The sequence below is a fragment of the Saccopteryx bilineata genome, chromosome 10 (assembly GCF_036850765.1).
Source record: "Saccopteryx bilineata isolate mSacBil1 chromosome 10, mSacBil1_pri_phased_curated, whole genome shotgun sequence".
Lineage (NCBI taxonomy): Eukaryota > Metazoa > Chordata > Mammalia > Chiroptera > Emballonuridae > Saccopteryx > Saccopteryx bilineata.
In genome coordinates, this window is record NC_089499.1 from 68,812,302 (window position 1) to 68,829,777 (window position 17,476).

The 17,476-nt window shown below is 40.6% G+C and overlaps 1 protein-coding gene across 1 annotated transcript in view; it reads left to right on the forward strand.

Moving 5' to 3' along the window:
* The window catches only part of TAFA4 (TAFA chemokine like family member 4), a 304,694-nt gene that overhangs the window by 87,788 nt on the left and 199,430 nt on the right, over positions 1-17,476 (forward strand). Inside the window, exon 2 of the mRNA XM_066244832.1 lies at positions 2,770-2,885. Within this exon, the coding sequence (XP_066100929.1) occupies positions 2,771-2,885 (115 nt within the window). The 5' untranslated portion in view covers position 2,770. The remainder of the gene's footprint in view (positions 1-2,769; positions 2,886-17,476) is intronic.

The window sequence follows — 17,476 nt, forward strand, 5'->3', positions numbered from 1 at the left end:
TTCACTTTTATCTATGTCCATGAGTTATCTATATCCCACCTGTTCGTGAAATCATATAGTTCTTAGCTTTTTCTGATTTACTTATTTCACTCAGTATAATGTTCTTGAGGTCCATCCATGGTGTTGTAAATGGCAATATGTCATCATTTCTTATGGCTGAGTAGTATCCCATTGTATATACGTATCATATCTTTATCCAATCCTCTATCGAGGGACACTTTGGTCGTCTCCATGTCTTAGCCACTGTGAATAATGCTGCAATGAACGTGGGGATGTTCATGTGTCTTTATGTACCAATGTTTTTGAGTTCTTTGGGTTAGATACCCAGTAGAGGGATTTCTGAGTCAGATGGAAGTTCTATTTTTTTTTGTGTGTGTATTTTTCTGAAGTGAGGAGCCGGGAGGCAGAGAGACAGAGACAGACTCCCACATGCTCTCGACTGGGATCCACCAAGCAAGCCCACAAGGGGACGATGTTCTGCCCACCTGAGACGTTTTGTTGCAACTGGAGCCATTCTAGTGCCTGAAGCGGAGGCCATGGAGCCATCCCCAGTGCCCGAGCCAACTTTGCTCCATTGAAGCCTTGGCTGTGGGAGGGGAAGAGAGTGATAGAGAGAAATGAGAGTAGGAAGGGTGGAGAAGCAGATGGGCACTTCTCCTGTGTGCCCTGGCCGGGAATCAAACCTGGGACTTAAATACGCCAGGCTGATGCTCTACCACTGAGCCAACTGGCCAGGGCTGGTAGTTCTATTCTTAATATTTTGAGGAACTACCCTACTTTTTTCAATAAGATCTATTTGACTAAGTTGTGAGGCAGAGAGAGAGAGAGAGAGAGAGAGATGGTGGCAGAGTTGACTTCTGGAGGAGTGTGAAGTGACGCCAGGTCCCTGAGGAGTGTGTTATGGGCCCCAGGTCCCCAAGGCTGTGCCTCCCTCCACACAGAATCAGGGTACTGATTGAGGCTTTGCTGGGCTGGCAGTGTGGTTCTCAGACCCATCCTTCCTTCCAGAACTTCCTCAGGAGCTTTGCCTCAAATGATACCTGAGCATGAATACAACCCCATGGGCCATGTCTTAGTTGAATTTATACATCTTGTGTATAAAAAGGGGGTTTCATGGTTCCCTGTGTGGGGCATATTATTGCAGACACCATGAGACACGTGCCAGGAAGAACCTAGTGTCACTGGAGTTTCAAATGCCAAGCACCCTGACTATTGCTTGAAAAAGTTAATAAAAAAAATAGAGCAAACAAAAAAGTTAATCAAGTTCTACCTAATTTTTCTATAATATAAAAAAGGGAAAAAAATTAGGGGGGCCCTAGCCAGTTGTCTCAGTGGTAGAGCATTGGCCCAGCTTGTGGATGTCCCAGGTTCGATTCCCGGATAGGGCACACAGGAGAACTGCTTCCCTACCCTTCCCCCTTCTCTCTCTCTCTCTCTCTCTCTCTCTCTTCCTCTCACTCAGCCATGGCTTTATTAGCTTAAGTGAGTTGGCCTCCAGCACTGAGGATGGCTCCATGGTCTCCCCCTCAGATGCTAAAAAAGAAATGGCTCAGTTGCTGAGCAATGGTGCAACGGCCCCAGCTGGGCAGAGCATTGCCCCTTGTGGGCTTTGCCAGGTGGATCCCGGTCCGGGTGCATGCCAGCTTCTATCTCTGCCTCCCCTCCTCTCACTTAAAAAAAAGGGGGGGGGGAGAATGCATTCTTGATATTTTTCTTTATCCAGTGTTTATTTTGGGGGTTTGTTTTAGAATAGACCATACAATCACCTTTGTGAACTGAATTGTCTTTGAACAACTGTTTTGATACTGTAAGTTATTTATTTATTTTGTCAGGTTTATTGAGATATACTTGTCATCTAACATTGTATATATTTAAGGTAGACAATGTGTTGATTTGATAACTATGAATTGCAAAATGATGACCCCATTGGCATTAGCCACCTCCTTCTTCCCATCCCATAATTACCTTTTTTTTTTATTTGTGGTGAGAACACTGAAGATGTACTGTTTTGACAACATATTTAAGTATATGATAAAGTACCATTAGCTATAATCATCATGCTGTATATTAGATCCCCAGACTTGTTCATGTTATAACTTGAATTTTAATTTGCACCTCTCCCCATTTTTCCTATCCCCCAACTCCTGTAACCACCCATCTACTCTCTATTTCTGTGGGTTTCTCTTTTTTAGGTTTCTCATATAAGTGATATCACAGAGTACTTCTCTTTATCTGTTTGACTTGTCCTCTTAGCATAATGTCATCAAGGTTCATCCAAATTGTTGCAAATAGCAAGACTACCTTCTTTATCCATTCATCCTTGATGTCCATATGAGGTTTATTTTATGTTTACCTGTATTTGCCCATAATTCCACCAAATTCTGAGATTCAATTAATAAGCCATGAGGCCAGTTTTCTAAGATTCAGTAATAGTCAGAGAAACCAAGAGAAAGCTCTTGAGCTGGGTGTGAAATTTTCTGTAGTTTTTTTCAGAAACCTGTCTATTTGAATTTGACTCTCAGTGTATAGCTTTTAAATTCCATGATATAAAATAGTATATAACCCCTTTTTTTTCTATCAGGGCAACTCAAGCTACACCATGGGGACTCATAGACTTGTTACCAAAGAATTTTGCTAACTTGGAGTACTCTTTATTATAAAAGGTGTTGCAAGTTGAGTTAATGCACGGTGTAGAGGAGGTTTGATTGGCTCTTAGCTCACTCCCCTGAACTGTCGTTGCCTCACTGGCTTTCTGTCCTTTCTCTCTAGCATGAGAGTTTATGTGAAGTCCGTGTGGCCGCTGCGCTGGCTCTTTCTGACCTCTGTGTTAATGTTTTGCTGTACGCAGATGTCCGCCTCGAGCTCGCACCCCCGGGGACATGAAGGTAGGCCTTTTAAAGCTCATTATATGCTGATACAATCAATTAATGAGACCCTTTCAAATGGCATAGTCCACATTTCAGACCAAGGTAATTGACAAGAGTTTTTGATTGTGGGTAGATAACTAGAGGAAGCTTGAAACAGCAGAGGAAAGCAGGTTAATTGATGCTTAAAGAGTGTTGTTTCAGGTGTCTTTTAAAGATGTTCTCCAGGCTTTTCTTTTATTTTTTTCCCTTTTATAAAAATTCAATTTATTGGGGTGACAAGGGTTAACAAAATTATACAGGTTTCAGGTGCCTAATTCCACAACAGTATTATACACTGTATTGTGTGTTTACCACTCAAGTTAAGCCTTCATTCCTCACCATTTGTCCCCCATATTCTCCTCCACCCACCACCCCAGCCATCACCACACTGTTGTCTATGACCAGGAATGTTTTTGTTGTTTTATGTTCGATACCTCCACCCCCGTTACCCAGCTGCCCCCACACCTTGACAGTGGTCAGCCTGCTCTCTGTGTGTGAGTCTGTCTCTTTTTTATTTTTTTCCTTTTCCAAGTGAGAGGAGGGGATATAATGAGACAGACTCCCACATGTGCCCTAACTGGGATTCACCCAACAACCCAGCCCAGGGCTGATGTTCGAATCAACTGAGCTATTTTTAGTACCCAAGTCTGATACGCTTGGACTAATTGAGCTATCTTCAGCACCTGGGCCAACGCTTGAACAAAGGGAGCCACTGGCTGCGGGAGGGGAAGAGGAAGAGAAGGAGGAGAGGGAAGGAGGGAAGCAGATGGTCATTTCTCTTGTGTGCCCTGACCGGGAGTTGAACCTGGGACGTCCATATGCCAGGCTGATGCTCTATCCATTGTGCCACCAGCCAGGACTGAGTATGTCTCTTTTTTGCTTGTTCAAAAACCATTTTGTTCATTAGATTTCTCATATGAGTGAAATCATATGGTACTTGACTTGCTTTGTCTGGCTTATTTAACTCAGTATAATGCTCCCTGGTCCATTCATGTTGTTGCAAAAGGTAAAATTTCCTTCTTTTTTATGGCTATATAGTATTCCATTCTATAAATGTACTAAAGCTTTTTATCCACTCATCTACTGGTGGGCACTTGGATTCTTTTCAGATCTTGGCTATTGTAGATAACACTGCAACGAACATAGAGGTGCATATATTCCTTCAAACTAGTGTTTCAGGATTCTTAGGATATTATATTCCCAGAAGTTGAATTGCTGGGTCAAAAGGAAGTTCCATTTTTAATTTTTTGAGGTAACTCATACTGTTTTCCACAGTGGCTGCACAAATATGCATTCCCACCAACAGAGCATGAGGGTTCTCTTTTCTCCACACTCTTGATGACACTTGTTGTTTATTGATTTATTAATGATAGCCATTCTGACAGGTATGAGGTGATGCCTCCTTATAGTTTTAATTTGCAATTCCCTGATGATTAGTGATGTTGAGCATCTTTTCTTATGTCTATTGGCTATCTGTATGTCTTCTTGGGGAAGTGTTTATTCAGGTCTTATGCCTATTTTTTTTATTTTTACTTTTGTTTTTCTTAGTGAGAAGCAGGGAGGCAGAGAGACAGACTCCCACATGCACCCAACCAGGATCCACCCAGCATGCCCACCAGGGGGCAATGCTCTGCCTGTCTAGGGCATAGCTCTGTTGCAACCGAAGTCATTCTAGCACCTGAGGCAGGGGCCACGAAGCCATCCTCAGCACCTGGGCCAACTTTGGTCCAGTGGAGCCTTGGCTGTGGAAGGGGAAAACAGAGACAGAGAGGAAGGAGGGGGGAAGGGTGGAGAAGCAGATGGGCACCTCTCCTGTATGCCCTGGCCATGAATTGAACCTGGGACTTCCACACGCCAGGCCAATGCTCTACCACTGAGCTAGCTGGCCAGGGCCCCTTTGCCTATTTTTTAATTGGATTGTTTTTGGATTTTTTTGGTGTTGGGTTTTATAAGTTCTGAATAAATTTTGCATATTAATCCCTTATCAGATATAGCAGTGAATATGTTCTCCCATTCAGAAGGTTATCTTTTCATTTTTTTTTTATAATTTTATTTTTTTAATGGGGTGACATCAATAAATCAGGATACATATATTCAAAGATAACAAGTCCAGGTTATCTTGTCGTTCAATTATGTTGCATACCCACCACCCAAAGTCAGATTGTCCTCTGTCACCTTCTATCTTGTTATCTTTGTGCCCCTCCCCACCCCCTATCCCTCTCCCATTCCCCCCTCCCCCCCGTAACCACCACACTCTTATCAATGTCTCTTAGTTTCACTATTATGTCCCACCTACCTATGGAATAATACAGTTCCTGTTTTTTTCTGATTTACTTATTTCGCTTCGTATCATGTTATCAAGATCCCACCATTTTGCTGTAAATGTTCCGATGTCATCATTTCTTATGGCTGAGTAGTATTCCATAGTGTATATGTGCCACATCTTCTTTATCCAGTCATCTACTGATGGGCTTTTTGGTTATTTCCATGTCCTGGCCACTGTGAACAATGCTGCAATAAACATGGGGCTGCATGTGTCTTTACGTATCAATGTTTCTGAGTTTTGGGGATATATACCCAGTAGAGGGATTGCTGGGTCATAAGGTAGTTCTATTTTCAGTTTTTTGAGGAACCACCATACTTTCCTCCATAATGGTTGTACTACTTTACATTCCCACCAACAGTGTATGAGGGTTCCTTTTTCTCCACAGCCTCTCCAACATTTGCTATTACCTGACTTGCTAATAACAGCTAATCGAACAGGTGTGAGGTGGTATCTCATTGCCGTTTTGATTTGCATTTCTCTAATAGCTAAAGAAGATGAGCATCTTTTCATATATCTGTTGGCCATTTGTATTTCTTCCTGGGAGAAGTGTCTATTCATATCCTCTTCCCATTTTTTTATTGGATTGTTTGTTTGTTTGTTGTTGAGTTTTATGAGTTCTTTGTATATTTTGGATATTAGGCTCTTATCTGAGCTGTTGTTTGAAAATATCATTTTCCATTTAGTTGGCTTTCTGTTTATTTTGTTATCAGTTTCTCTTGCTGAGCAAAAATTTCTTAGTCTGATGTAGTCCCATTCATTAATTTTTGCCTTCACTTCTCTTGCCATTGGAGTCAAATTCATAAAATGCTCTTTAAAACCCAGGTCCATGAGTTGAGTACCTATGTCTTCTTCTATGTACTTAATTGTTTCAAGTCTTATGTTTAGATCTTTGATCCATTTTGAGTTAATTTTTGTACAGGGGGAGAGACTGTAGTCCAGTTTCATTCTTTTGCATGTGGCTTTCCAGTTTTCCCAGCACCATTTATTGAAGAGGCTTTCTTTTCTCCATTGTGTGTTGTTGGCCCCTTTATCAAAAATTATTTGACTATATATATGTGGTTTTATTTCTGGACTTTCTATTCTGTTCCATTGGTCTGAGTGTCTATTTTTCTGCCAATACCATGCTGTTTTGATTGTCGTGGCCCTATAATAGAGTTTGAAGTCAGGTATTGTTATGCCCCCAGCTTCATTCTTTTTCTTTAGGACTGCTTTGGCTATTCGGGGTTTTTTATAGTTCCATATAAATCTGATGATTTTTTGCTCTATTTCTTTAAAAAATGTCATTGGAAGTTTGATGGGAATTGCATTAAATTTGTATATTGCTTTGGGTAATATAGCCATCTTGATTATATTTATTCTTCCTAGCCAAGAACAAGGTATATTCTTCCATCTCATTATATCTTTTTCGATTTCCCTTAACAATGGTTTATAGTTTTCATTATATAAGTCCTTTACATTCTTTGTTATGTTTATTCCTAAGTATTTAATTTTTTTTGTTGCAATCGTGAAGGGGATTATTCTTTTGAGTTCCTTCTCAGTTGTTTCATTGTTGGCATATAGAAAGGCTATTGACTTCTGTATGTTAATTTTGTATCCTGTGACCTTACTGTATTGGCTTATTGTTTCTAGTAGTCTTTTAGTGGATTCTTTGGGGTTTTCGATGTATAGGATCATATCATCTGCAAAAAGTGATACCTTTACTTCTTCTTTTTCGATATGGATGCCTTTTATTTCTTTGTCTTGTCTGATTGCTCTGGCTAGAACCTCTAGTACCACATTAAATAAGAGTGGAGAGAGTGGACAACCCTGTCTTGTTCCTGATTTAAGGGGGAAAGCCTTCAGTTTAGTGCCATTTAATATGATGTTAGCTGATGGTTTATCATATATGGCCTTTATCATGTTGAGATATTTTCCTCCTATACCCATTTTGTTGAGAGTCTTAAACATAAAATTGTGTTGTATTTTATCGAAAGCCTTTCTGCGTCTATTGATAAGATCATGTGGTTTTTGTTCTTTGTTTTGTTGATATGGTGTATTACATTAACCGTTTTACGTATGTTGAACCATCCTTGAGATTCTGGGATGAATCCCACTTGATCATGATGTATTATTTTTTTAATATGTTGTTGTATTCGATTTGCTAGTATTTTGTTTAGTATTTTAGCATCTGTATTCATTAGAGATATTGGTCTGTAGTTTTCTTTCTTTGTGCCATCCTTGCCAGGTTTTGGTATGAGGCTTATGTTGGCCTCATAAAATGTGTTTGGAAGTATTGCTTCTTCTTCAATTTTTTGGAAGACTTTGAGTAGAATAGGAACCAAGTCTTCTTTGAATGTTTGATAAAATTCGCTGGTATAGCCGTCAGGGCCTAGACTTTTATTTTTGGGGAGGTTTTTAATGGTTTTTTCTATTTCTTCTCTACTGATAGGTCTGTTTAGGCTTTTGCTTCTTCTTGACTCAGTCTAGGAAGGTTGTATTGTTCTAGGAATTTATCCATTTCTTCTAGGTTGTTGAATTTAGTGGCATAAAGTTTTTCATCGTATTCTACAATAATTCTTTGTATATCTACGGTGTCTGTGGTGATTTCTCCTCTTTCATTATGGATTTTGTTTATATGAGTTCTTTCTCTTTTTTCCTTGGTAAGTCTTACCAAGGGTTTGTCAATTTTGTTGATCTTTTCAAAGAACCAGCTCCTTGTTCTATTAATTTTTTCTATAGTTTTTCTGTTCTCTAATTCATTTATTTCTGCTCTGATTTTTATTATCTCCTTTCTTCGGCTGGTTTTGGGTTGTCTTTGTTCTTCTTTTTCTAGTTCCTTAAGGTGGGAAGTTAAGTGGTTCACTTGGGCTCTCTCTTGTTTGTTCATATATGCCTGAAGCGATATGAACTTCCCTCTTATCACTGCTTTTGCTGCATCCCATAGATTCTGATATGTCGTATTGTCATTTTCATTAGTCTGTATATATCTTTTAATCTCTGCACTTATTTCTTCTTTGACCCATTCATTTTTAAAAAGTATGTTGTTTAGTTTCCACATTTTTGTGGGATTTTTTCCCTCTTTTTTGCAGTTGAATTCTAGTTTCAAGGCTTTATGATCAGAAAATATGCTTGGTACAACTTCAATTTTTCTGAATTTGCTGATGTTGTTTTTGTGGCCCAACATATGGTCAATTCTTGAGAATGATCCATGTACACTGGAGAAGCTCATTAGCATTTATAGGCTCTGACAGTGAGATAGTCCGTGTTCCTGGAGCCTTTCTCCTAGTCTTTCCTTCCTCAATTAGTAGCCTGATAATCCAGCTAAGGGGTTGCTGCTGCCTCTGCCTGGATAGTAAGAGGCTCAAAGAGCTGGCAACTCCCCACTCTATTTCCACTCAGCACAGGGCTCTGGGTAAGGCTCAGTCAGTCAGAGCTGCTAGCATAATCAGGCGGGCTTTCCGCCCACTCAAAGACCTCTGGCTCTGCCATTCTGTCCGGTAACACAAGCGGGCGCCCACTTCCGGGGTGCTTGGAGGAAACTCTCACTCACTGTCTGCGACCAGGATATCCGGCCAGCAGTCTCACGCTCTGAGTGAAACCCCCAACCGCAGGGAAAAGTTGCAGCGTTGGAATTGAGTCTCGCTCCGTCCCCGTGCGCGGCTTTTGCAAGGCGCTGTGGCGGTTCGAGATTCCGCTTTGGCCCACAGAAAGGCCCCTGACTCTGCCCCTCTGTGCGATAACACGGGCGCTCACTGCCGAGCACTCGGAGGAATTGCTCACTCCTTATCTGCGCGTGCAAACCAGGATATGAGGCCGGCCGCGTTTCCCTCTGAGTGAAACACCTTCCAGCACGGAAAATCTCCACCGTTGGAATTAGTTCTCACTCCCTCCCGTGCGTGGCTTTCCCAGGGCACTGGGGCTGCCCAGAGACTCTGCCCTCGGCCCACAGAAAGGCCTCTGACCCTGCCTCTCCATTGGGCAACATGGGCACCCACTCTCGGGGCCTAGGAAGAAATTCTCACCCACTAACTGTGCACCGACCAGGAGACGGGGTAAAATGGCCGCTCCGCTTGTCTTTCTTTGTTTGGGTTTGGCACGAGTGTTAGCTTGTATTGCCCAGGTTGCCACAGGATCAGATTTTCCTTGGCTTGAATCTCCGTGCCACAGCCTGGTTCGGCCGTTTGTGCCGCGGCAGCCTGGATCTATTCACCCCCTTTGCCTGCCTCAGTTTCTATATTCACAGTTACCAGAGAAAGCCGCCCTGTTTAGGTTAGTGAGGAAGGTGGAGCATTTCTTACTCCCTATTTCCTTCAGGGTTTGGTTATATCTTTAGCCAATTTTTCACTCAATCATACCTTTGGGTGTATTGCGAAGCATCTGGAAGCTCCAAGTATAGGTTTTTCTGTTTCTGGTTGAAGATCTTGTTGAGTTTTGGGGAAGATTTATCGGTATCGCTTCCTACCCCGCCATTACTCTGACGTCATCCTCTCTTTTCATTTTTTTGATAGTTTCCTTTGCTGTGCAAAAGTTTGTAGTTTGATGTAGTGCAATTGGTTTATTTTTTTTGTTTTCTTTTTCCAAAGAGAGATATCAAATAACATAGTGTTATGAGAAATGTCTGAAATTTTACTGCCTATGTTTTCTTCTAAGTTTTTATGGTATTGAGTTTAATATTAGTCTTCAATTCATTTTGAGCTTATCCTTGCATATAGTACAAGAAGATGGCCCAAGTTTCCTTTTTTTTTTTTGCATTTTTCTGAAACTGGAAACAGGGAGAGTCAGTCAGACAGACTCCTGCATGCGCCCGACCAGGATCCACCCGGCATGCCCACCAGGGGCAATGCTCTGCCCACCAGGGGGCGATGCTCTGCCCCTCCGGGCCGTCACTCTGCCACGACCAGAGCCACTCTAGCACCTGGGGCAGAGGCCAAGGAGCCATCCCCAGCACCCGGGCCATCTTTGCTCCAATGGAGCCTTGGCTGCGGGAGGGGAAGAGAGAGACAGAGAGGAAGGAGGGGGGGTGGAGAAGCAAATGGGCACTTCTCCTATGTGCCCTGGCCGGGAATCGAACCCGGGTCCCCTGCATGGCAGGCCGACGCTCTACTGCTGAGCCAACCGGCCAGGGCCAAGTTTCCTTTTTTTTGTGTGCATCTATCTGTCCAGTTTGTCCAGTACAATTTATAGAATAACCTGTCTTAATCCATGATATGTTCTTGCCTTCTTTGTCAAATATTGACATTGGAGAGGTGGGTTGATTTCTGGGCTCTCTATTCTGTTTCATTGATTTACCTGTATTTCCCCATGTATAAGACACACCCATTTTTGAAAAACTGGTGTGTCTTATACAGTGGTTGTAGATTTTTTTAAACTTGCATTTCCCATTTTTTCATGCTTGTTGTCTTTGCACTCATTGTTTTTCACTTGTTACCAGTATATTATGGTAAGTTACATTTTGCCATGTTCTGCCCAGAAATGGCTCAGAAAAGATTTTCATACAGTGCTGAATTCAAGTTACAAGTGATCCAGTTTGCAAAAGTGAATGGAAAATCTGCTGCTGAACGTAAGTTTGGTCCTCCTCCAACTGAGAAATCAATCTGAGATTGGCTACGGGAAGAAGAAACCCTACTGAAAATGCCATGGCAGAAAGAGGCCAAGAGAGGCAAGTCAGAAAAATGGCCTGATTTAGAGAGAGAATTGAAGATATGTATTGAAGAGCAAAGGGCAATTGGAATTTCTGTGTTCACAAAGATGGTTCAGCATGAGGCAAGAAGAATTGCTGATGAAAAGGAAGTTACTGATTTCAAAGGAGGACACAATTGGTGCTTCAGGTTTATGAAACGGAATGCACTAAGCATGCGTACATGCACCAGACTTGCCCAAAAGATGCCTGAAAGCTCTGAGCTTTGTTTTGTGCTTTGTGACTTTTATCATTTTGTTATTCAATGTTGGAATATACATCAGTTTGAGTTGGGACAGACTGCAAATATGGACAAAGTCTCCCTTCAATTTGATGTCCCAAGGAACAGAACTGTTGATAAGAAGGGGGTGAACACTGTAACTGTGAAGATAAGTGGACATGAAAAGAGCCATTACTGTATACCAGGGGTCCCCAAACTTTTTACACAGGGGGCCAGTTCACCGTCCCTCAGACTGTTGGAGGGCCACCACATACAATGATCCTCTCACTGACCACCAATGAAAGAGGTGCCTCTTCCGGAAGTGATGCAGGGTCGGATAAATGGCATCAGGGGGCCGCATGTGGCCCGCAGGCCGTAGTTTGGGGACGCCTGCTGTATACAGTTGTTCTAGCTTGTTGTGTTAACGGAACCAAGCTACATCCTATGCTGATTTTCAAATGCAAAACAATGCCAAAAGCAGACATTCTCCAAGGAGTGATTGTACACACTCATGACAAGGGTTGGATGGATCAGAATGGGATGAAGATCTGGTTTGAGAAAGTTTGGAAGAGACCAGGTGGGCGCTTATGCAAACCTGCCCTATTGGTGCTTGATCAGTTCAGGGCACACATAACAAAAAACACAAAGAAGATTGCTACAGAGCACAAAACAAAACTTGCCGTCATACCTGGAGGCTTGACATCCTTACTCCATCCAGTTGATGTCAGCATTAACAAACCCTTCAAAGCTGCCATGAGAGATACATTGAACCAATGGATGAAGTCTTCTGGGGACAATTTGACATCAGCAGGAAGAGTGAAGAAACCAACTATAGGAGATGTTTGTACCTGGGTGAAAGGATATTGGGATGATATCAAAATTGAGATTGTTGTCAAGTCATTTAAGAAGTGTCGCATTTCAAATGCCATAGATGGAACTGAGGATGAGGCAATATATGAAGATAGAGATTCATCATCAGACACAGATGAGAACAAGCTAATGGATGAAAGTTTTGACAGTGATGAGGAGTTGTATGAATTTTATGATGAATAAAACTTGATTTCAATAACTTTATGTAATACATTTTTTTTTCAAATTTCAGGCCCCAAAATTAAGGTGCATCTTATACATGGGAGTGTCTTATACATGGGGAAATATGGTATATAATTTTATGCCAGGATCATACTGTTTTGATTACTGTGGCCTAGTAGAATATGATATCAGGTAGTTAATATCCAACTTTGGTCTTCCTTCTCAACATTGCTGTGGCTATTTGGTATTTTTGTGGTTCCATATAAAATTTTAGACTATTTCTTCTAGTTTTGTGAAATATACCATAGTTGTCTTGATATGAATTGCACCGAACCTATAGATCGCTTTGGGTAATGTGGATGTTTTAATGATGTTAATTCTTCCTGTCCATGAATACTGTATATGCTTTCACTTATTTGTAACTTCAGTTTTTTTCTTCAATGTCTTATAATTTTACAGGTACAGATCTTTTACACCCTCATTTAAATTTATCCCTAGGTATGTTAATGTTTTTGTTGAATGGTATTGTTTTCTTAGTTTCTCTTCTGACAATTCATTGTCGGTGTATAAAAATGACACCAGCCTGACCAGGTGGTGGCGCAGTGGATAGAGCGTCGGACTGGGATGCGGAAGACCCAGGTTCGAGACCTGGAGGTCGCCAGTTTGAATGTGGGCTCATCTGGTTTGAGCAGGGGTTCACCAGCTTGGACCCAAGGTCGCTGGCTCAAGCAAGGGGTTACTCGGTCTGCTGAAGGCCCGCGGTCAAGGCACATATGAGAAAGCAATCAATGAACAACTAGGGTGTCGCAATGTGCAACGAAAACCTAATGATTGATGCTTCTCATCTCTCCGTTCCTGTCTGTCTGTCCCTGTCTATCCCTCACTCTGACTCTCTCTCTGTCTCTGTACAAAAAAAAAAAAAAAATGACACCAGTTTTTGATATTTGATTTGTATTCTGCCACTTTACTGAATTTATTAATCAGTTCTAGTACTTTTTTTTGGAATCATTAGGATTCTTTATATTTAGTATCATGTCATTTGAGAGTTATGATGGTTTTACTTTTTACTTTCCAATTTGGATACCTTTTATTTCTTCTTGTTGTCTGATTGCTGTGGCTAATACTTCCACTAATATATTGAGTGAGAGTGGTGATAGTAGACATCTGTCTTGTTCCTGATATTAAGGGAAACACTTGTAGTTTTTGCCCATTGAGTATGGTGTTGACTGGGTTTGTCATATATGGCCTTTATTACACTGAGATGTGTGCTCTATTCCCACTTTTTTGAAAGTTGTTAACATAAATGGGTGCTGGATTTTATCAAATTCTTTTTCTGCATCTATTGATATGATCATGTGATTTTAATTTTTTATTTTGTTTATATGGTGTATCACATTGATTTGTGGATGTTGTTCCAACCTTTGCACCCCTGGAATAAATCCTACTTGATAATGATGTATGACTTTTTAAAATGTATTATTGGATATGGTTTGCTAATATTTTGTTGAGGATTTTAACATCTATGTTCATCAGAGATATATGTCTATAGTTTTCTATTTTTGAAATTAGGATAATGCTGGACTCTTAAAGTGAGCTTGAGAGTCTTCACTCCCCTTGAATTTTTTGGAGTAGTTTGAGAACTATAGGTGCTAATTCTTCTTGGAATGTTTGGTAAAATTTACCGGTGAAGCCATCTGGTTTAGGACTTTTGTTTATTAGGTGTGTTTTGATTACTGCTTCAATTTCACTAGCTGTAATCTGTCTGTTCTGATTCTCTGATTCTTCCTGATTCAACCTTCAGCTTTGGAAAATTGTATGCCTATAGGAATTTATCCATTTTGTCCAGATTGTAAAATTTGTTGGCAGTTTTTTTGGTAATATTTTCTTACAATTCTTTGTATTTCTTTGGTGTCAGTTGTTACTTCCTCTCTTTCATCCCTGATTTTATTTATTTAGGTCCTCCATTTTTTCCTTAATGAGTCTGGTTAAGTGATTATCAATCTTGTTTACCTTTTGAAAGCACCAACTCTTGGCTTTGTTGATCTTTGTATTTTTTTAGGCTCTATTTTATTTATTTGTGTTCTGATCTTTGTTATTTCCTTCCTTCAACCAACTTTGGGCTTTGTTATTATTTTTCAAGTTCCTTTAAGTGTAAAGTCATTTGTTTATTTTTTTTCTTCTTACTTGAGGTAGGTCTGTAATAGTATGAATTTTCCTTTTGACTTCTTTCACTGTGTCCCATAGATTTTGGGTTCTTGTATTCTCATTTTCATTTGTTTCAAGCTGTCTTTTGATTTGATCTTTGATCTCATTGTTAACCCAGTCATTGTTTAGTAACATGTTATTTAGCCTCCATGTCTTTCTTTGTTTCTTAATGTTTTTCCTGTGATATATTTCTAGTTTTACACCATTATGGTCAGAGAAGATGCTTGATAGGACTTCAATCTTCTTAACTTTATTGAGATTTGTCTTGTCCTAACAAGAGGTGTATTTTAGAAAAAATATCATGTGTACTTGAAAAGAATGTATATTCTGCTGTTTTGGGATGAAATGTTCTGAAGATATCAATTGATTCCAGCTGATCTAATTTGTCATTTGATGCCACTGTTTTCCTGCTGATTGTCTGTCTGGAAGATCTATCATTTTATCTATCATATTATCATTTTATCTATCATATTAATCTATCTATTAATGTCAATGAGAGTGTTAAAATACTCTACTATGACTGTATTGCTGTCAGTCTCTCCATTTATATCCATTAAAATCTGCTTTATATATTTAAGTGCTCCTATATTGGGTGCATATTTACAATGGTTCTATCCTTTTGTTGCATTGCTCCCTTTACCATTATGTAGTGACCTTCTTTGTACCTTACTATAGCCTTTGTTGTAAAGCTATTTTGTCAGATACCCTAGCTTTTTTGTTTCCATTTACATTTAGTACAATAATGCCTGCTTTCTTATGTCCTCATAAACTCTGGATGCTGTCATGTTTTAACTTTGCCAATATAGTAATGAAAACTGCTGTTTTATTTATTTATTTTTATTATATTAATTTTTATTTATTGATTTTTGCGAGACAGGAAAGGAGAGAGAAAGACAGGAACATCAATCTGTTCCTGCATGTGCCTTGACTGGGGATCAAATTGGCAACCTCTGTGCTTCAGGACCACACTCTAACCAACCAAGCTATCCAGCTAGGGCAAACTATATGTTTTATTTGAGTATTTTATCCTTTATTCATTTTTTTCTAGGCTCTATCCACTGTTTACGTACCGCTGAGCACTCTGTCCCTTCCCTGTTCCTTCCTGCCCCTCCTCCCAGCACTCCCATTCCCGGGAGGCTGCCTGTGTGTGTGTGTGTGTGTATGTGTGTGTGTGTGAGTGTGCGTGTGTGTGCATGTGTGTGTGTGAGTGTGGGTGTGTGGGTGTATGTGTGTATGTGTGTGTGCGTGTGTGCGCGCGTGTGTGAGTGTGTGTGTGGGTGAATGTGTGCGCGCGTGTGTGTATGTGTGTGTGAGTGTGTGTATGTGTGAGTGTGTATGTGTGTGTGCGTGTATATGCATGTGTGTATGTGTGTATGCGTGTGTGCGTGCATGTGTGTATGCATGAGTGTGTGTGTATGTGAGTGTATGTGTGTGCGTGTGTGTATGCGTGTGTGTATGAGTGAGTGTGTGTATGTGTGGGTGTGGGTGTATGTTTGTGTGTGCGTGTGCATGTGCATGTGTGTATGTGTGTGTGTGCATGTGTGCATGTGTGTATGTGTGTGTGTGTGTGTGTGAGTGGGATGGGGACGGGTATGGCGGTTCTGTAAATTTTCTCTAATGCCCTTCAGGAGAAGAACATTATGATTCTTGCCCTGGCCAGGTAGTGCTCAGCTGTTGGAAACCCAGGGGTCTGAATCAGCTGGGGGCTGTGTACTGAGATGCTGAGAAACTCAATTTCATTTCACCATGGATGTACCTGAGGAAGCACACCTGTGGAGCAAGCTGCAGCGTTAACTGCAGAAGCCTGTGTGTGAGTGTACAGGGGGCTCCCAATACTGTCCCAAGGGCTTTGTGGTTGGTGCAGGTCAATGAAAGGAACAGTGACACTAGGAAACCCTAGGTGGAGGTTTATTGGATGCTTTGAATGATTTGGATTAGAAGACTGGCTTGTTGATGATTGTGTATAAACAAGGAAATATTTTACAAACTGCCCCTCTAAGATAAGAGAAGAAAAGAAAGTGGACTTTCAATTTGGGGAGATGGAGTATAAGGTGTGGATTGGTTTCATTTTCATTCAAGCATTAAGAAAACAAAACAAAATAAAAACCCACCTAGTTTTTACAGGTTGAGTGGTGAGCATATTTTTTTTTTATATCTTTCTTTTTTTTAAATTTTTTTTATTTATTCATTTTAGAGAGGAGAGGGAGAGACAGAGAGAGAGAAGGAGGGGAGGAGCTGGAAGCATCAACTCCCATATGTGCCTTGACCAGGCAAGCCCAGGGTTTCGAACCGGCGACCTCAGTATTTCCAGGTCGACGCTTTATCCACTGCGCCACCACAGGTCAGGCATTTGAGCATATTTTTTTAACCCTTTGAGTAGTGAGCTTTTTTCATGCTCGCTGACCTCTGGGAGTGAGTTTTTTTTCCTTCAAAAAATGAAATTAGTTATAGTTACAGTTTTATTAACTTAAAATCATGTTTGTTTGATAATCAATTTATGGAAACAAGAAGAACATTCATTTGCCTTTTTTAAATGTTGCCTTACACATTGTTAAAATAAATTGCTTGTACTCTGGATGGTCAGGAGGACATATGTGAAAGTTCATACTACTGAAATGGTTAAGGTAAATACCATTGATAAACTTGTTCAAGAGTCTAGAGGGAATATTTGTAAGGACTTGGGAAACACAATAGACTCTTTGTTGTTTTTAAAATTCTACTTGACATGATTGGTTAGATCACATGGACTTCTGTGTAGCCTCAAGCCTTACTTACTGTGAAGGGGCCAGCTGGTAGGGCAGTTTCTTTTAAAGGAAGCCAGAGCTAACTCATTTCCTCAACTAGCAATTCTCTTTCCTTATTCCCCTTCCCCTGTAACCAAACTGTTTCCCCCGCAAGAGGGCAGCAAATGTAAAGAAGTGGGGAGATGCTGGCAAATTCGTCTGTTGTAGATAGACATGATGAGTTTCGGACACAAAGCACCACACATCCTTGACAGCTATCCCTGGGAATATGAGACACTTCAAAATATTTAAATGTCCCTCTTTGAAAACTGAATCACAGCTACTTTTCTGATGTGGCAAAGAGAGTGGGTGACTTGAGTGCTCTGGTTTACAGGTTCATGTCAGTAG